This window comes from Oryctolagus cuniculus, chromosome 4, assembly GCF_051225735.1.
Source record: "Oryctolagus cuniculus isolate XC-2025 breed Fujian yellow rabbit chromosome 4, ASM5122573v1, whole genome shotgun sequence".
Taxonomy (NCBI): Eukaryota; Metazoa; Chordata; class Mammalia; order Lagomorpha; family Leporidae; genus Oryctolagus; species Oryctolagus cuniculus.
In genome coordinates this window covers 34,909,881-34,931,952 of record NC_142870.1, presented here as the reverse complement: position 1 = coordinate 34,931,952, position 22,072 = coordinate 34,909,881, and the positions used below count along the sequence as shown (strand labels likewise).

The following is a 22,072-nucleotide window of genomic DNA, read 5'->3' as shown; positions in this document are numbered from 1 at the left end:
AGTCTGACATCCTGGATTTGAGTACCATTTCTGTCACTTACTAATCAAATAAGCAGTAAGCATATACAGGGCACTTCATCCTTTTGAGACCCTGCTTCAGTCATTTAGCAACAGTACTGTATACATATTTTGGGAAGGTAATTGAAGTGATGATGAGAAAGAGGTTGGGAATACAATACTTTTTGGATGAAAATTATGATCCATGTAAGGCTAATGGCTACCTGAAGAGCTCTTCATTCAACTACAGGAACATATTTTTAAGTTTTTTCAATCCACATGTGACTTGTTTAAAACCCTGCTTCTCCTTTCCTTGAGGACAGAAAATGAGCCTACCTTCTCATTATTCCTTGCAGCTGAATACAACAAAGTGCCTAAGTATTAGCCAATGGGACATGGGCACATGTCATGCACACTCTCTCAAGGACTGACCCATAACACTGAGTTGACAGTACTGGACATTCTTTCTTCATGCATTTAGTAGAAACCTGGACATGTAGGAGGATACTGAGAGGCTAAGATGTGGTAGAGATGTTGTTTGGAAAGAACTAATTCCCTGAATGACTGCATGGGTGAAACTCCATTCCCCATTCTGCTGACCCATGTAAGACTAATCGCTGAATAAGAAAGAAACTTGTTTTGTTAAGCCAATCAAAATGCAGGCTTGTTTGTTAAGGAAGCTAGTGTTTCCTCAACCATATTCGTTTTCCACTCCTGTGTTAAATTCCAGATTTAAAAATCAGCTTCTCTTGTGCAGTGACCTCACTCACTGTCTCAATACGTGTACCATTGATAATTATACATGCATAAGAATAAAACAGTATTTAAAATGACTTTATAATGCTAACAGACCTAGCTGATGAACTTCTCAAGCATTAGCAGTTACTGAAAAGAGAAAACAAACAGCTTACAGAACAAATAGAAATTTATTTTTCTCATTTTTTAAAGGGTTTATAAAATAAAAGATCACATTTTAGTATGGTACAATATTAATGTTATTCAGGGTACATTACTACTTTTTATGCTGTTAGTATTTTTGAAACAATGTTGTCAACTGGACTAATTAGAGCATAGACATGGATGTGTGTGACCTGTAACGCTCCATTGTTCTTGCAGACAAAAAATATAATGAAATATAATGTGTCCCTCCCATTGGAGAGTAATGAAGAACAAAACTAATTTGTTGGACTAAAAATTAATTAGACACATCAGATTCGATTGTACCTATTACTGTGAAAGTTTGCAGCTGTTCCACATATTATTACCAACTATGTAATGTAAGCGTGAAAAGACCAAATGATTAGAGAAACACTAGCTATATTATCAAATATATACTGAAAATTTTAAGTCAATGTATATTTATTATACTAGATGATTGTTTGAAGCTTGTATACGTGAATGTATTTGGTTGTATTTTTGTGTCTACAATTGTTGATATTTTGGTGTAAATGTAACCTTATCATAGGAAACTGCAAATAAAAGATCACTCACTTGAAGCCTATTAAGCCTATGTGTTATATTTTTACAATATTTCAATGAATAGCCCTTTCATGGAACTTTCTAGAATGAATACTAAACTGACAGGGATAGATGATACAGTACATGGTTTGGTACAGGACACATCTAAAATTATCAACCATAAATCACATCAGATGCCAATGCATGATGTGATTAAAGCAAAGGGGAAATGAGGTAGAGCTTGAGTCACTTCAAGAGCTGTGGCCAGTATGGAAGAGACAATAGAGAAAGCATAAGTGAAACAGAAAAGATTAGTTATCACTAACTCACCTTTCAACTGAAGAATAACATTTGTGTAGATAAGGTTATCAGACAAGATTTGAAGGTAGATATGCAGGGGTAATTAAAGAAACAATTAGAAGCCTTCTCAATACAACAGTAGACATTAAGAAGAAATAAATCTCTAGAGGGCAAATAAGATTTTCTGGGTTGAATTGTGCTTCGGTGCCCTTGTACCTATGTGCTCATTTTAAGTGCCACAGTTTCTTTTCTAAGATTACATCTTGAACACAGCACATGCTAATGACTTTAATAGGAGATATTGAATGTCATTTACTAAACTGTGCTTTATTTCAGAGAAAAAAAATGAAAAGCATGTCTATGGCACATTAAACAATAAATTAAAACCTACTGATCATCCATTTGAAGACTCGGTCTTTCAAATGAAAGAAGAGGGGCCGGCACTGTGGCACAGTGGGTAAGGTCACCACCTGAAGTGCCGGCATCCCATATGGGTGCCAGTTTGAGTCCCGGCTGCTCCCAATCCAGCTTTATGCTATGGCCTGGGAAAGCAGTAGAAACTGGCCCAAGTTCTTGGGTCCCTGCACCCACATGGGTGACTCAGAAGTTCCTGGCTCCTGGCTCCAGATGGGCACAGCTCTGGCCATTGAGGCCATTTGGGGGAGAATACTTCTCTCTCTGCCTCACTGTAACTCTGCCTTTCAAATAAATATATCTTTTTATTAAAAAAAGAGTTAAGAAAAATTTTCTATTTGATTTAAAACAATCTAAGTTAACTTCATTATTTTAAATTACCTTACAATTGTTTTGTATTTAGTTGTGACAGTTAGGACATGAGTTTGGTTATATAGAGTGCTTGTAATGTCTTAATGGACTCCAAGTACAATCTCCAAAACATTGTTAAACAAATAGTCACTAGGAAAAGGGGAAAAAGATTCTCTGGCTTGAGAAATATATATTTTACTAAAGATAATAGAAAACTAAAATGGGAATGGAAAATAGTTATTTGGCAATCTTACTGTGAGATAGAATAATTACATCAATCAATCCATTTCATACATATATACCAGACAGAAAAAAGGGAAATTTTTGTTTACTTATCTAGGACACACATATAGCAAAAAATACCTTTCAAACACTTTTCATATATAGTTTGAAAGTGAAAAATGAATTACTTATTTCTAAATAGTATATAAGAAATGCATGTGTCAAATATACATATATATTTCATACATACATATAGACATTAGTTAAATCCTTTTGGGTATACCTGTATTTCTTTCTTATTCCAATTTATTTTAGAAAATCTCAGAAGGGCAAGATTGTAGGTTTCCCTCAGGTTAAGGAATTAATTCAGTCTGAATGGCTAATTAAGAAATGGAAGGCAATTTAAAGAAAAGGTAATACTGTAACTTTTTCTCCTCAATACTTTTAACGTATAAAACCAAGAAAAACTAGACTATCTAAAAATCATTCTCATCATGACTAAATGCTAGATCTGCCCATACATAATAAATAGTTTGTAATAGAAATTATTATCCAGAAACTATACTCTGCATGCACCATTTTAGAAAATAATGAGAATAACCTGTATAGAACTCTAGACAAATGTTTTAAAAATGTGCAAACTCTGGGAAGAATATTTAAAAATATTTTTTTCAAACTTGAATGCATTTCCAAGCAAATAAAAGCTTAATGAACTAAAAGGGGCCTGCCTCTGGAATGAACAGAGATCTACCAAACAAAATCTTCATTTCTGAGACTATTTTCTTTCCCATTAGAGTTCTCAATCCACAAACTTAGAGTCATGATTTTGCCCTCAGAATAAGGGTAAACCATAAGCAGTTGCATACAAACAAAATAGAAAAACCAAGATGACATAAGTTCAAAGTGATCAGCTGGTAATGCCACTGCCTGTTAGAACAAACAACACTCTTCACAATATCAAAATACAGTCTCTCATCTGCAATGCCCATTATACACTAAGTAGGTAAATAGATAAATACCTTACTGGGCATGTAAACATAAATGAACAACAGATAAGCCATAAAAATATGCCCCACGATCAACAGGAAAAATAGTCAACAGAAATAGACCAGGAGGAAACACAGACATTGACATTACTAGAAAAGGAGTTTAAAGCAGTAAGTACAGTATTGTTTATGGGCTTAAAGGTAATATTGCTATAATGAATGAACATAGAGAAAAATACAAGAAAGAAATGAAAATATAAAGGAAAGAAAATGAATACTGTAGAATTAATGGTGTAACATATGAAATGAATAGTTCTCTGGATTTTCCACCTGTTGCCATGATGGAATGACAGGAATGAGACAAGTGCTCCCATCACAAACAAGTAGAACACTGGGCAAAGCATGTGAGAGAAAAGGGAAAAGTGAAGATTGCTATACAGAGAAGAGGAAACAAACAAGGGGATATTCCTATTTTCACAGGAGACAATTTGGAAAATGGGATGCATTAAATGGAAATGCAAACACTGCCAAGCAGCCTGTTTGAAGACATAGAAGCACTGAGAAGGCTGCAAGAACTGAATTTATGGAGAATATTAGAAACACAAAATATTTGTTCCTATTTCTAATTTTATGGACAGATAATTCATTAGAGAAATAACAATAATGATGCTATAATTTCTGACTGGTGTTTACTACATATAAGGGCTTCAAAAAGTCCACTGAAAAATGGAATTAGGAAATTGTGTGCATTTTCAATGAACATTTAAAATCTCTCTTACAGAGAAGTAAAACAACAACAACAAAGAATGAGAAGAAGGAAATGGAATTATATTGCTTTAAAATCCTTATATTATAAGCAAATTCTGGTGTTATCACTACAAAGAAGAGGTAAATCTAAAAATCTGAAAAATATATAATACTGGAAGTTTGTCAGTTAATTTAAAGAGAGCCAGGAATCAGAAAAAAGTGAATAAAGTCATAGAAAACAAATAGCAAGATGGTAATTTTAAGCTCAAACATACGAATAATTACTTCAATGACAGCATTCTAAACACTGCAATTAAAAGGAGTTCTTCCCAAATTGGATTAAAAAACAAGACCTGATACTATGCAACTTAAATTACAAAAGTAGGCATTCAACAGAGAGTTACAGGTGTTGAAATAAAAAGATACAAAAAAGACAAAACATGTAAACACTTATTATGACGTGGTTATACTAATATCAGCAAAGTAAATTTCAGGACAAGAAATTCTACCAGGACATTTCATAATAATAAAGGATAAATTAAGAAGATAAAAGAATCTCAAAATGTATTCACTTAGAACTGAATAGCAAAATACATGAAGCAAAAACTTACAGATTAAAAGGACAAATACACAAATACATTTTATCATAAATGTCCAGAATTTCTTTTTCCAGTAATTGAAAGAACCAACAGACAGAAAATCACTATGGACCACCACAAAGAGGAAAATGCACCCACCTTTCGATTGTGCATAAGAAACTTTTACAGTCTAAATTGGGATCATAAAATAAAACTTCATCCGGAAGACACTAAGTTCATACAAAGTATATTCTCTGACTAAAGTAAAATTAAATGAGAAATTGGTTACAAAAAAGATATTAGGAAAAATCCCCAAGAATTTGCAAATTACAAAATATACTTCTAAAATCTCCTGTGAGGGGTGGGGGGGAATGATATCCTTAAGGAAAGTATGTATTTTCTATTCCATGGTAAATGGAAATACAACACACCAAAATGTAAGATTCAGTGGAAGAAATGCTTAACTTCTTTAGCATAAAAACTTTAAACTGTTCATATCAGAGAAGAAGAAAGTTCTGAAAGGATGTAAGCTTTGTTCTTATGAATCAAAAGTAAATACTAGGGGCCGGTGCTGTGGCATAGTAGGTTAAGTCTGTGCCTGCTGGCTGGCATTCCATATGGGTGTCCATTAGAGTCCCAGCTGCTTCCTTATGATCCAGCTTCTTGCTAATTGCCTGGGAAAGCACTGGAAGATGGCCCAAGTCACTGGGCTCCTGCACCCACGTGGGAGACCCAGATGAAACTCTGGACTCCTGTCTTCTGATTGGCCCCAATTCAGCCATTGTGACCATTTGGGGAGTGAACAAGTGGATGGAATGCCTCTCCCTCTCTCTGTAACTCTGCCTCTCAAATAATCTTTTAAAAAAAGAAATAAAAGAAGTTAGAAAAATAACAAAGCCAAATGTCTATATGTTGAAAAGATTATTACAACTGGTATATCTTCATCAAGATTGACCAAAATAGGCTAGAGAGTGGTAGGTCCATGGTCTAGGAGTTAAGACACCAGTTGAAATGCCTGTGTCCCACAATAGCGTGACTAGGCTTGATACCTGGCTCCAGCTCCTCACGCCAGCTTTCTGTTACCACAGACCCTGGGAGCCTGCAGGTGTGGACTCCTGCCTCTCCTGGGTGAGACATGCACTGACTTCCTGGTTTCTGCCTTTGGCCTTGGCAACGTCCCTTTCATTCCGGGCATTTGGAGCTCTCTCTGTTCTATCCGCCTCTCTCTTTCCCCCTGTGTCCGCCTCTCACATAAAGAAATAATTTTTGTAACAAGGACAAAGGTATAAAAGTGGGAACAGGGAAATAAGTTGGGGGAACACATAAATCCTCAGCATGTAGGAATAAAAGAAGGGATATTCCATTACCCCCTGTATCCTCAGACATTACAGTAATTAAAGGGATCATCAGAAACAACCACATACACCAATTTGGGACATGCCCATTTGGACTTGCCCCAAATGGTGGAGTTAGAAATGTGCCAGGGGATTCCAATACAATCCCATCAAGGTGGCATGTACCAATGCCATCTCACTAGTCCAAGTGATCAACTTCAGTTCACAATTGATCACACTGATAGGTCTAAGAGTCAAAGGGATCACACAAACAAGACTAGTGTCTGCTAACACTAACTGATAGAATCAAAAAGGGAGAGAACGATCCAACATGGGAAGCCGGATACACAGCAGACTCATAGAATGGCAGATGTCCTAAATAGCACTCTGGCCTCAGAATCAGCCCTTAAGGCATTTGGATATGGCTGAAGAGCCCATGAGAGTATTTTAGGCATGGAAAGCCCAGACACTCTGGGAAAAAAAAAAAAAAAAAAAAAAAAAAAAAAAACAGACCTAAATGAAAGATCTCTGCGAGTGAGATCCCAGTGGAAAGAATGGGGCCATCAAAGAAGGAGGTACCTTTCTCTGAAGGGAGGACAGAACTTCCACTTTGACTATGACCCTGTCGGAATAAGATCGAAGTCGGTGAACTCAAAAGGCTTCCATAGCCTTGGCAACTCATGACTGGTGCATAGGGAGATTACTGACGCCATAAACAAGAGTGTCAAATTGTTAAGTCAACAACAGGAGTCACTGTGTACTTATTTCTCATGTGGGATCTGTCCTTAATGTGTTGTCCAATGTGAAGTAATGCTATAACTAGTACTGAAACAGTATTTTACACTTGGTGTTTCTGTGTGGGTGAAAACTGATGAAATCTTACTTAATATATACTGAATCAATCTTCTGTATATAAAGATAATTGAAAATGAATCTTGATGTGAATGGAATGGGAGAGCGAGCGGAAGATGGGAGGGGTGCGAGTGGGAGGGAAATTATGGGGGGGGGGGAGCCAATGTAATCCATAAACTGTACTTTGGAAATTTATATTTATTAAATAAAAAAAAGAAACAACCACATACACTAAAAAACTTAGAAGGATTAGACAAATCCAATGGTGGTCAAAAGTAATAATCCATTTGTTAAATAATCAAGAAGAAATAAAAGTTCTGAATAGGTCTAAATTCATACAAGAAAAACAGAAAAATCTAGGCAGAGATATCGTTACTGAGTTCTGGAAAATCTTTAAGGAAAGGATAATACCAGTCCTACAAAAACTCAAACTATAGAGGTGGGAAGAATACTTCCCAACCTTCTTTATGAAGCTCTACACACTGATTCCAGAACCAAACAAGGAATGAAAAGAAAACTATGGATCAATAACCCTCATGAACAGAGATGTAAAATTCTTCACCAAGTGTCAGTAATTCAGGTCCAGCAACATCTGTGAAGGAGATAATATATATCATAATCTGGTGTAACTGATCCCAGGAATGCAAGGTTGATTTAGGTCTGAAATCTATTCAATAGAATTCACCTTGTTTATAGGAGGAGAGAGAAAAACATGAATATCTGGAACCATCCAGAAAAAGCATTTCATAACTAGTAAACTGATAAGAATAGATACTACTCTTGATCTTAGTCATAAGGTTGAAAAGCGATTTCACAACTATTAAAATGAATAAGTAGAGTTAGTAAAGTCATAAACTGCAAGGTAATATAAAATTTATACAGAATATAAAAATTTGTACAAAGTATTTTTTAAAATTGATTCACATTAATGTAAAAAACACCAACTGCTCAGGAAATATTTTATCAAAGCATATAAGATCATACACTGAAAGCTGGAAGCTCTTGTTGCATCAAAGTAAAGAAGATTGACATGATGCAGAGGTATATCATGTTCCTGGAAAGACAGAGTCACTACGTCAGTGTTTACACTACCCAACTTGATGCAGAGATTCATTGCATTGTCAATCACAATTCCAACAGTCTTTTGTAGAAACTGACAAGCTGATTTGGAAAGTATATAGAAAATCAGCAGGCTTATAACAACTGCAACAATTTTCAGAAGAAAATGATTGAGTATTCACATTGAATGATTTCAAGATGCAACACTCATATGAGCGATTTGGCATATGAGTGGACTATATAAACAAATGGAGCAACATGGGAAATCAGGATTGGATTCACATATATAATGTTAACTAACCCTTTTTAACAAATAGTGCCTATACAATGTGATGTACATATGGAAATAAAGAATTCTTATCCTTGGACTATATGTAATTGCTTTAATATAATATAAATCATAGACATGACCATAAAAGCTAAAATTTCAGAGCTTCCAGAAGAACATATAAGAAACTATCTTCCTAGAAGCAGGCCAACATTTCCTAAAAAGAACCAAACATGAAAAAAAAGTGATACATTGAATTTCATTAAAATTTAAAAAGCTTTATTCATCAGATGGACCTATTAAATATAAAATGATTAGGGAAGAAAAAGATTAGGTTAAAAATATTTGTAACACATATATGACAAAGAACTTCTATTCAGAGTGTATACATACCTGCTACTACACAGTAACAAGAGACAGCCTAATTTTTAAAACAGAGACATGGTTAATTCACAGAAGAAAATATGTGAATGTCCGAGAAGCACATGTGGAGTTGCTCAACACCATTTGCCATGAAAGAAAGTCCTAGTGTAAATCACAGTGAGATGCTGCCTCGCTTCCACCAGAAAGGCTAAAACTGTAAAGACTGGCAACATGAAATGCTGGTGACAACATGGAGACCTCAGAGATCCTTTTCATCGCCAGTGGGAATAGGAAGTGATACAACAGTTTGAAAATTGTTCAGCAATTTCTTATAAAGTCAAACCATTCAATGTTACTGCTTAGAAATTCCAATAGTAGGTATTTGTTCAAAAGAAATAAAACAGGTAGCCTCAAAAAGACACACAGGAATGACCATTTTCCGAAGAGAAAAGCAGAGGAACTATGGAGTAATTACACAAGTGACTACTGCCCACCCATAAAACAAATATGAGTGATGCACAAATCTCAAAATTTTATATGTAGTAAAAGAAACTACAAAATATCATATTCTATATGATTTAATTGATACACATTTCAAGAACAAGCCAATATAATCCATTGTGATGGAAAGCAATTTTATGATGATGACAGAGTTAATATGAATCTCTTCTTTGGGATACTACACTTGGATTACAAGGTTTCTTTAGGCTTGTTTCTGGCTAACTTTTTACATGTTTCTGGCTAAGAGCAACCATATAGATTCAAAACACAACATATTCTCTTTAATAACTGTTTCATTTTTTACATTTCAATGACACCAAAATGGCTAATGCATCTGCTGATTAAAAATATCCTTTCAGAATTTGAACTCTTGGTTATATGCAGAAGATTGTGGGATCTTAGGATCATAAGCTATTGTACCAAGCATTTTTATAAGAAATTCTAGTCAGATAATCCATTTGCCTATGATATGTGTAAACCCTATCACCCATACCCATAAGTGTGTATACACTGTTAGACTATAGATTCATAAACATAATGGACTTTGTTTTTAGTTGATTATTCTAAAATAAAAACAATAGGTAAATACTCACCAATTATGATTGGCTGTGGCTCGCTTTTTACACCAACTCCTGCACTGGTACTGGCTGCAACCTCTACTCTGTATTGAATACCTGGGAATAATCCACCAATTATTACAGAACGAATGGCTGCGTCCACAGTTTTGTTGATATGGAATCGTGTTTCATTTCCCAGACACCAAATCTACAGAAATGGAAAGTTAATAACAAACTGATATAAAATTATCATTTTACATAGACTATTATAATTGATCAAATATTTCAATACTGTCCAGTTTATTTTCTAGGTTTATACAAGTGTTTGTGATGTTTTCTAAACCTCAACCTCTGTTGTTAGTTTACATACATATGCATGTATGTGTGAGTATGAATGTATTAAAAGAACAATTAGAGAAGATAAAATTTGCTATGTTCATTTATATCTTATTATCAGCACTGACTGCTCATACTGCTCATACTGAGTAACTTAGAAGGCAAAATGATCCCTTTAACACCTCTTGAAAGCATCCCTTGGTTGCAAATGGAATTTTGGTATAGATTGAAACACCTAACTTCCTCTGTTTATCAACATGTATCATGCATCAAATCTATTAAAATATTATCATTTATTATACCAAAGGTATACAGTAAAATCTAAGAAATTTATATTTAAGAAAATATTAACTTATACAGTATCTAACAAGATTAACTCATGTAAGATATAGGTATTGACTACAATGAAATTAAAGCCAATATTTATCTTGACGTTAATAAATTTTACATATGTGCAAGAAAGCAAAGTGGGGGAAAGTCTTTCATCACTGCTGTAAGGAATTCTAGGCTTTCACTTCAAGTAGGAAACAAATTTTAGGGCATATCATCTTCTGGGATATGAAAATGTGTTATTGTAAAAAGTGTTCTAAGACTATGTAGAGATATATAGGAATATATGTGGTTTGTTTCTGAAGCAGGTACACTGCTTAAACTTTTTCAGTAAAATAATTCTTGTGAATTGTATGCTTCTTTTATTTCCATTTGACATGTATTCTTAACATAATAATATTATCTCTCCCCTAAACTTACACTTTGTTACCAAAATACAACAGGTCATATGAGTAAGAAACTTTGCAACATACAAAAAAAATTCATCTTATAAAAATATATCAAAATTTAACAAAATGGAAATTTAAGATAACTAGTCCCAGATGGTTTAAAGTAAATTTCTAACCTCATTAAAACACACACACACACACACACACATGCACATAATCAAACTTACATTCACACACCACAGTGGATTCTTGACTGTTAAAACAATGTTCCAACACTTGTAAAATTTTAGGAATTATTGAATTATGCTATTGTAAAAACATTTATTTTTTATTCCTTACAGATGGTTCTTTATAATGTAATGGGAATCATTTTAAATAAGTGCTTATGCATTTAGTCTGCCAATTTGCCTCAGCATATTGACCTTTAATAAATTCTATTTAGCAATTCTTTCTTATAAATAAATTCAATTTGTAAAGTTTTGGTGGAATTATTCAGCTTAATTTCACATACCAAATATGTAATTGGGCAGTGAGATAGAAATGTCTAGTTATTTATCATATCAGATTTACCTAGTATGTTATTTTTGGGAACTCTAAGAATATGTATTAACAGAAAACTCATAGGAAATCTTCCAAGGCTTAATGAGTTTGAAACTTGTCTGTGTTCTAGTCACAGAACAATTGACTACAACCTTACTTCAGAAAGTTAGACATATATTTTTTTCTCAATCAAGGGGATGAGACAATACATAGATGCTGCTTCTAAATTGTAACACACTCACCAGTTGAAAAGTAAGACAACTGTTTTTTACAGGTCAGTTTTTCAAAGTTTGCTGTGTCAATGTCTGCCTTTTGTTCAAGTTCGACATTGTATAAAACTTCAATGAGTAGATAAAAAGCAGCATTTAGGGTAGCAGCTGGTGCAGTCCATCTCCTATCCCGTCCCGCCCAACCCCTCCCTCTGCACCCTTGAAGATTCTTCGTTCCTGGGGATATCGTTTTAGACAACTGCCCTGAAGCTTCTTACGCAGAATTCTAGTACCAATGATAAAGGCGATTTCTGGAATGAGAACTCCATTACCTACCCTCTACCCCATCTCTCTAAATTCTTAAGGTTCTCAAAGTATACTTTTCATAAAACCACTCAGCTAATTTGTCCAACTAAGATTGTGTCATCTGTGACCTTCAGGGCAGGTTCTCAGCCCCTTCGTATTTGTTTCTAAATCTGACACGGAAAGATATAAACAATCATTTTCCACTTAGACTTTCTAAGAGAACATTTAACAATAGGTCCTATTCATGGGACACAGAGATTTGCAGGTACCATTAAACTGCGAGTCTTCCTTCTTCACCCAGGCTTTACCTTATATTCTTGGATGATTCCATTCTGGTGATCTGGAGGAGGAGGATCCCAGGAAACACTAATGCTTGTGCTGTTCTGGCTTCCGACGGTCAGTACAGTGACAGACTGTGGAGGGGCACTGGGGGCTGCAGAGGAAGTAATCAGAATAAATGCAAACTGTATGTCTTGGTGTGCACTGATATTGCTTACAGAATGTGAACAAGAAGACAAAGGATCTGAATCTGTGTATAGTGATCTGCCATAGCAATTCTTTGAAATATAACCTTTAAATTCAATGGATAGATTTAAAGCCAGTGTAACCACTAGGGTAAGATGAGCTACATAATAACCTCAAAAGCTAACATTCTCTTTAAAAAATTATTTGAGAAGCAGAAAGATAGACACATATACACATACACAGGGAGGGAGATGGGGAGGAGGAGGAGGAAGAGAAGGAGGAGGAGGAGGAAGAGAAAAGAGAGAGAGAGAGATCGAGTGCGAGCTCCCCCATCTGCTGGTTTCACTGCGCAAATGCCCTCAACAGCCAGGGAGCTGATGCCAGGAACAGGGAACCAACCTGGGACTCTCATGTGCAAGGCAGGAATCCAAGCACTTGAGCCAACACTGCTGCCTCCCAGGACCTGCATCAGCAGGAAGCTGGAGTCAGGAGCCAGACTCTGGTATCAAACCCTAGCACTCCAGTTTAGGAGGCACATGCCTTCACGCCTAGGCCAAACGCCCACCCCAACAGCTAACATTCTTAGGGGTGTTTTCTATATGCCCAGCACTAAGTGTCAGGTTTGATACCCACAATAATCTGGGAGGTAAACACAACTCTTATCTTAGTATTACAGATGTGAAAACACACAGCTACTGTAAGAAACTAATTGAAGTCAAACATACACTTGGGCATGTCCAAGTCTAGAACATCAATTATTCTGACTCTAGCAGGTCATCTTTCTGAAAGAAAAACAACCACTTCTCCCAACCAAAAATATTCCGAAAGGATATATTCCAAAATTTTGTCAAGCATTATTTCTGAAAATAATGCTATTGTTTTAGTTTGTGTTCACAAAATAAAAATAGTAACATGGAAAAAGATAATTTTCTTGGCATGTTAGGAAAAGTAATCTGTTATAAATTGATCCCCAATTTAAGATTTAAAACTTATTTTATGTGGATGGCCAAGGAAACCTGATGATAAAAATGAAAAGAGTTCATGTAGGGTCAAATGTGAAATGGGCAGATTTTGATTTCCTACAATAATTCTCTTCCTTTACAGTTTCTCCTATAAATAATTACAACCACGCTCAGAAGGGATGGATGGCAATTCCTGAGTGCAGGTTGCAACGTCTCCCACGCAGTGCATCCGAGAGCTCAGAATACTCATTCTGCAGAAAAACTTAGCCATCCTCAGTCTCTGAATTTGGGTTCAAAGTAGGAGGAGTCCAATCAAGGTAGTACAAAAAATCCTCCTTGACACTTAAAAAAAAAAACCCTAAGAATATTATGCTATTAAAGGATTTTTTTTCCCAATAAAATCAACGCTTTCTTAATTCTACACCATTAAGTCCTTGGAAAGTTTTCTAAATACCCTAAAAGTCATTTTAAAAGCTTGCCAATGAGGGAGGTCTCCCTTGTTTGGTAAATTTGTCATAATGTATTTCACTGAGGTATCACCGTATCTGCACTGAGTTACAGAATCAGAGCAGTCACATATTACCACAATGCTGCTTTTTATTATCTCTCTATGTAACAATATTGCTCCAAAATATGGCACAATGACAAAAAACTAATGACTTGTCTATGAGCCTTATTAAGTAGGCTGCACTGAGAAAGAACACTTTTGAAACTGGTTTCTCATCCACTTTACGGCTGGCATGGTGAGAACACCAGGCCCGCTCCCTGACAGGTCAATTAGTTCAGTGCTCAGCTTCTTTCTACAGATGTGGAAGAACCCACATTGCCACTCATTGTTCCTACACATAGCCCAGCTGAGTTCTATTTGTTATCTTCACAAGACCACAGAAGTTGGAGATGAATGTATGCTGAACGGTGACAAATGTCTAATCCAGAGGAAGAATCTAGTGGAAGAGAAATTGATTTCTGGAAGTAAACTTCAAACGGAGACTTCTATATTAACGGTACTCTCCCGACTCATTAGACTCCCATTTCACAACGTGAAGTACAACTGATTGATGGCTAAGACACTATGACTACATTTTAGTAATTTTTCTTTTATTTACATAGTTCAAAAGTAGACTGATGATGCATTTAAAGATACACATTTCTGCCCATGCCAATGTTTTCCACTGTAAACCAAGCTGAGGGTAATTGCAGGAGCATATAACTCAAAAAAGCTCATTGTTTAAATATGGACATTTCCCTGGTAGCATGCACAACCTGTTTATAGTTTTTTAAGGCTGTTGTTATATAATTTTGTAGGAAATATGTTTAAAGGAAATTATTTTTACAGCAGTGTTGAATTCAAATTTAGTGCAAAAGAAGAATGGGTGGGGATTTATTTTATTTGCATCTCATTTTTTTTACTTTGATAGCAACATTTATTATACATCTCTCATTTAGTGAAGGAGACACTAGTACATGGAATGGCCGAGACAGATGTTAATCTCATGTCTATCACAGACTGACTTGAACGTATCTGTAGGTAAGAAGGGCGAAATGGAGGCAAAATGACTAAGAAGAAAGCTATTGCAAACTTGCAAATGGCCTTCCAAATCAGAAATAATGGTAAGACTGGTAGCACCCACAGAGGAAAAGCATTTATAAAGAAAATGTCACACTTTCTTATATCCAAAATAAAAAAGCAGCCACCATGATCAGCCTGTGTTATTCGAGTTTCCAGTAGACTGTTCTTTCAAGAAGCCAAATGAGCTAAATCTACGTTAAAAAAAAAAAAATGGGATTACAGGATCACCAAATTCAAATGCACTGCAAAACATAAGATTTGGGGCTTAGTTTACTTAGAAATATTCAAATACCTCAATCTTTTTAATTGTCAGACTCTATGGAATTTTCAGATGTCTGGATTCACTTTTACATGATCTCTTTCTCTTCAACTAAGCATAGTGACAAACTGCAACTGTAACAGCAATGTGTTTCCTTACGGAAGTAGTTCAGTTCAGGTTCAAACACTGTGGAACAGAGGTTAAACTGCCACCTGTGACGCTTGCCTCCCACGTGGGAGTGCTGGTTTGAGTCCTAGCACATCTGCCTCCCATCTAGCTTCTTGCTAATGCACCAAGAAGAAGTGGATGCTAGTCCAAGTCCTTGAGGTCCTGCCATCCAGGATGAAGTTCCTGTCTCCTGGATTTGACCTCATTCAACCCCGGCTGTTGCAGTCATTTGAGGAGTGAACCAGCAGATGGGAGAGCCCTCTCTCTCTTTGCCTTTTGAATAAGTAAATAAATCAATCTTAAAATTTAAAAAAAAAGAGAGAGAAATCTGAATACTGACCTTCTTCGGTTGTGCGGGCTGATTTAGACTCACTATCCATTCCTTGGAACTCGTTAAAATACGGCCGCACTTTAATTTCGTAAGTCACTCCCTTTCTCAGGTTGACCAAGACGGCGCTCCTCTCAGTCGGGACCTTGGCATCTAGATGCTGCCATGTAGATGCAGCCTGCAGGCCTGAGGTCTGACGGTACATCACTCGGTAGCCTTGAATAAACTGGGGCTGGCGATCAACCTGAAAAACACAGCCAAGGGCAAGTGAATCTCAAGGGAAGCGTTCAGATATCCCAGTGGCTCTACTTGCTTGTCTATTCTTCCTGCTTCAGTCCTCACCACTACCCTAAGTGATGCCACAGATTTCTAGTTTATCTCTGTGTTTCTAATAATCTCTGCCAGTTCTGAGTTCACTTTGCCCCAGAGATAATTTCCAAAACAAAGGCAGGAAAAAACTCTCTTCCCTGCTTTTCATACCTCACAGTATCTATGAAACATATGTAGTTACTTCAAAACTTTAATGGGATATGAAATTAAAAAATAAATTAGGTAAGCATTTCAGATGCCAGTTAAGATACCTGTGTTCCACATCAGAGGAGTTGGGTTTGAGCCTCAGTTCCAGCTCCTGACTTCACCTTCCTGCGAATGCACACCCTGGGAGGCAGCGGCGGCAGCTCAAGTAATTTGGATTCCTGCCATCCACAAGGGAGACCTGGAATGTGTTCTCAGCTCCCAGCTTCAGGTCCAGCCCTGGCCCTGGCCCTGGCCCTGGCCCAGCCCAACCACTGCAGGCATTGGGGTAAGGAATCAGCAGACGGGAGCTGTTTGTGTCTATCAAATAAATTAATCAAGTAAATGTTTTTATTTGAAAGGAACAAGTAGAGGGACAGGGAGACAGGGAGGGAGGTGGAAGAGAGTGAGCACTTGCTCCCATCCACTGCTTCATTCCCCAAATGCTCACAAGATCTGCGGTTGGGCAAGCCTGAAGCTAGGAACTTGGAACTTCACCCAGGTCTCCCATATGGGTGGGCAGGGACTCCAGTACATGAGCATCATCTGTTGCCTTGCAGAATGTGCATTGGCAGGCAGCTAGATTGGAAGCGGGGATGGGACTTGATCCCAACCACACTGATAGGGGTAACAGGTGTCCCAAGCAGTGGCTTAACCTATTTGTCCCACAACACATACCCTATTTAAAATTTTTTAAACACATGTTTGTTTGGGTGCAAAGTTTTTTGAAGTCCATGCTAGATTTTTCACAATACACCTTTTCCATTAACTTTTCCAAGACCCCTCATAATAACGTTCATTTATTTTTTTCCATTACACAAGGGCTGTCAAGTCCTATAGCTACCAACTTTTCAAGTTTGTTGCTGATCAGTTTATCTTTTTCCTACGTTCAAAACTCCCATTTTTGTGGTTCTCTATTTACCATGCCATTTTCATCCCTTGTTCACTCACTAATATCTGCACTCATTACTATCATATGCCAAGAATTCAGCCAAGCTCTGGAGGCGGAGACAGTTCCTGACTTCTTAGAGTTTGGAGTACAGGTGGATAGTGGGTATTTCCTAATAATCATCCAAACACTAGTCATGTTATATGCATAACAAATAAGTGTAAGCAAGTGGTAGGAATGCAATATACTGGCGGTTAGGAAGCTCCTAGAGTGTGGAGGGAGCTGGCTGAGTCAGAGGGGAGACTCGGTTCCCCTGATGGAGTCACAAGTGCTAAGATCTGCAAGAAGAATGAGACTGAGACAGGGGATAAAGTGTGGGGACAGAAGTTATCACATCCCTGTGGCAGAAGAAGCATAGGAAAGAGATTAAATTTGGGGAGTTACAGCATCTGTTTTAAATGCATGTGGAAGCTTATACCCACTACCATGTAGAAAACTTCTATTAATTTACAAACTTCTGACTCCTTCAACAGTCTTACTCTTGACAAAGTTTTACAACATTCTGGATCTCTTATTTATTTAAGATATAGTGAGTATGTGTCTTTCATATCTGAGCCATCAAAAAAGAGTTTTTGTTCACTCTTATGATAACTGTACAAAAATCAAATATATAAAGTACAAGATAAAAAGTGAACATGTTTTTGTCTTTATACATTTATTAAAACATCTTTATAGAGGATTACAGCTGTTTCATTTTCAAGGAAAAGACAACTTCCAGTTTTCTTTTTAAACAATTCAAAAATAAATACTTTCAGATGTCTTGCTGTATCTCTGGAAATGGTTGTTGTAAACATAAATTATTACAGCAGCTTCCCCAGTTAATAGCCCATATCATAGTTTAACAGTCATATTCTAAGAGGCCTTAAATTTGACACATTTCCCTGCCAAATAATGTGTAAAGATTCATTGAAAAGAAATGGAATACCTTTATTTCAGAAATGCAGGGGAGAGGGGCAAATAGAGAAAGTGATGAAGGAAATAGTTATTGATTTCATCTGTTTAAAAGCTTCTTTTATACCAACTGATAGCATGGGAAAAACAAAAGGTATCCTTTCACGCATTAGCTTCTACCATTCTTTCTTAGTTACAGCATGTTTCTTTTTTTTTAATTGCAGGTGGTCAAGCTATGAATATTAGATTAAAATATTGACTCAATAATATTATTATGCAGAATCTTCATCAAAATATAGTAGAATGAAAAAATATATTTTTTTCTCTGTTGAAAATGTCCCATGCAGTTGGTGGGTACAACTGAGTTTCTGTATATATTTAATTCCAGTTTCTAGATGAGCCTCAACAACTATGAAGTCTCTTTCACATACACGACAGCTCTCTCACCCTCCCCGGCTCTCTAATGAGCAGTACACTTGAATGAAGTTATATCAAGAAAAAGTGAGGGAAAAAGTGAGGGCTGGTGCCGTGGCTCAATAGACTAATCCTCCGCCTTGCAGCGCCGGCACACCGGGTTCTAGTCCCAGTTGCCCCTCTTCCAGGCCAGCTCTCTGCTATGGCCCGGGAGTGCAGTGGAGGATGGCCCAAGTCCTTGGGCCCTGCACCCACATGGGAGACCAGGAAAAGCACCTGGCTCCTGCCTTTGGATCAGCGCAATGCACCGTGCAGCACGCCGGCCATAGTGGCCATTACAGGGTGAACCAACGGCAAAAAGGAAGACCTTTCTCTCTGTCTCTCTCTCTCACTGTCCACTCTGCCTGTCAAAAATTAAAAAAAAAAAAAAAAGAAAAAGTGAGCCCACATCTGATGTGGAAGCTCATGGTCTTGGAGTCCTTCTCCAAGCTCCCACTTTGGGACCAACTGAAATGATTTTTGCAGCAGTTGTTGCGACATTATACAACAACGCCTCCAAGAATCAAAAAGTTAAATTCATGAGAGCCCAGGAGAGATGTTTTTCATCAAAACTGTCCATGTTCAAAAAAATCCTTGCAGCATATGTTAAAACAACATCAAGCTCACATTTTATAAACTTTGCTGCATTTGCTTTAAGTGAATTTATATACTGAAAGAAAGACATAATTCACAATAATAGCTTGTTAATACTGAAAGAAGCAAGCTGTGTTTTTAAGAAGAACATTAAGCAGCTGTTTCCAGATGAAGGGAGTCTGTAAATCAGGGTAAATTGGTTTTATCCATGTTTGGTTTTCATTAATTAAGTGTTTTAGGGACTTTATGAAGCTAATGTTTACTACACAACATTGCCTTGCTTGTTTCAATGTACACTGCCTTCAGCCCATATATAGTAATGGACCACTTAATAACTAAATAGTTCAACTTGACTTTGTGCTGTTGAAATGTGTTGTTACAGGTGGAAGCAGAATGAACATGCTGAATACTACCTTCAAAATAAATAGCTGGATTTTTATTAGCTATATGTTTTATAGGTCTAACTTTTAAAGCTCATTTTGACAGGTGGTCATTTTCAAGTTAAAGCATATGTTTGTTACTAGTTTTGTTAACTTTCTAATTAGAAGAAGGCAAATTTTCTTCTAGCATTGATTACAATCAGAGTCTGGCCACAAATCCACAGGTTTACATAATTTAAAACACTAGTGGGTTTTTTTTTTTGACATATAAATAAAAAATAATTGTCATGGAAGAACTTCCAATTTCCAGTCATAACGCCTCCATTTAAATTGCATGTCAGCCTCTCAAACTCCTTGAGCCTCAGCTGACATAAAAGGCTCAAAAAATACCCATCTGTGAGGAGCGCGGAAATAATGAAATGACTGATATAAATGTAAGAACTCTGCAAGTGTTTGATGCAAAATGATAAAACTTAAGGAAAGTACATGCTAAAAATAAGGGACCATATGTGGCCTTCAAATCGACAGTTTCATTGAACTGTTTTCATGAGATACTTAAATGAGGGCATTCAAAAATTTCATGGAAAATATGTTTTTTGGAAAATATATGCATAGATTTCAAGGTTTTTTTTGCAGTGACACAGCATTTTTCCACTATATGAAGTGGTTTACATATATATATATAGATATATATTTCAATGTAAGCAAAACAAAACCTTCATCTAACCCGAGAATTCAGATAGAATTTTCTTTGGGGGCCTCACTGAACAGGTTCTAGTTGAACCCTGAAAGTCTCCTTTGAAAAGTACTCTTTTCAACTCTATTGTCCTGATGCTTAGAAGAAGGCAAAGGTCTATGGTTCTTTTTGTTCTGTAACAACAGAACAAATGGCAAAACCAAGCACTAGAATGCTAATTTTTCAGAAGGTGACTTACTGACATTTTATTTCATGGAACAGCAATTACCATACCACGTTTGCCTATTCTCATTATAACAGCCATAATTTTGTGGAAAGTAGCCAGAGCTATCTATTGTGGCTTCGAGCTTAGCTTGGAGGGGGCAGGAACATGGTCATTCCAGTTCAATCACACGCATTTGATAACAAAGCCTGCTTGTCACTGGGGAAACATTTACCTGGCTCCAAATCTAAACCCATGAGTGAGGCAAAGCAGGAGGGTACTTCAAGAAATTTGTGGGGGAAAAATGGAATTAAAAGATGAGTCTATTTTGGTGCAAAAACATGTTGGAATTAATGCTCAGTTTTTTCATAATACATACTTCCACGAACTTTTTGAAGACCTTTTATATACATGGGTTTTAAAATATTTTTGCACCAAAATCCACTTATTTTTAATTCAGTTTTCCCTGAGTCTTGCAATAGCCTTGCATTTCTACCCTGAAGCCCCAACATATCTCTAATTTGAATGCTAATTTTAATGAAGTGTGTTGATTAAAATAGCCTACATATATAAAAAGTTGAAAATATTACACAAAAATAAAATAGCTACAATTTCCTTGGCAAGCAGTCCCACACTCCATCAGACTTTATTTTACTAAATTTGCCTCTCTGGAATACATAATTATCTCCTGTGTAACCACAGACATACAGGGAGTAATATACTGTGCTGTTAATGTACTCCCTCCTTGTTTTCAAACTTGGAGTATATGAAAAGAGTAAACTTGATCACTCAGCACACAGTTACTGAAAGGGTATTTCATAATAGACACTCTGCTTGGGAAACATGGAAGTGAAAGACAGGGACTTCTGAATAGCAAAAGCCACAGACCATCAGAGGGATAAGAAAAACAGCAAAGACACATTTCTTGGGACACAGAGATGAATCTGACAGGGTTTCATTCCTGGAAGAACTCTGGTCTATCAACATAAAATTTTAATCTACTTTTCTTTTTCTACTCTTTCAACTCTGGATTATAACATGTTTGACTTCATAAATATAATGTAGTATTAGATTTTTTAACCGAATCATTCCCACATTTAAAACAAGCTTAAAAGTAGTCCCTGCAAGGAGCAGGTGTTTGGCACAGTGGTTAAAACACCTCTTGGGACACCTGCTTCCCATATCAGAGTTCCTCTGGTGTGAGTCCCTGCTCTGCTCCTGATTATAGGTTCCTGCTAATGTGCATCACGGGAGATAGCAGGTGATGACTCAAGTACTTGGGTCTTTGTCACAAACAGAACAGATTGAGAACCAGCTTGGCCTGGCCCAACCATGGCTGTTACAGGTATTTGGGTGGTGAACGCATGGCTGGGAGATCACTCTTTATCTACCTCTCTCTGTGTCTCTGCCTTCAAATAAAATAAAAATAAGTAAATAAAATTTCTCAAAAAGAGATGAGACTTATCTCAAAAGAGATGAGACTTTCTGAAATCAAAATGAGGAAATATCTGCTTTAAAAAATACAACTATTCCCTTACAATGGG

The 22,072-nt window shown here is 36.6% G+C and overlaps 1 protein-coding gene across 23 annotated transcripts in view; it reads right to left on the bottom strand.

Annotated features, from left to right (window-relative positions):
* Nucleotides 1-22,072, bottom strand: part of ROBO2 (roundabout guidance receptor 2) — a 1,407,887-nt gene that overhangs the window by 65,827 nt on the left and 1,319,988 nt on the right. For all 23 annotated transcript variants that reach the window (XM_089330658.1, XM_089330657.1, XM_051859425.3 and 20 more), the window contains 3 exons: nt 15,862-16,093; nt 12,406-12,530; nt 10,024-10,195 (listed from right to left, as the gene is read on the bottom strand). In XM_089330658.1, the coding sequence (XP_089186784.1) occupies nt 10,024-10,195; nt 12,406-12,530; nt 15,862-16,093 (529 nt within the window). The remainder of the gene's footprint in view (nt 1-10,023; nt 10,196-12,405; nt 12,531-15,861; nt 16,094-22,072) is intronic.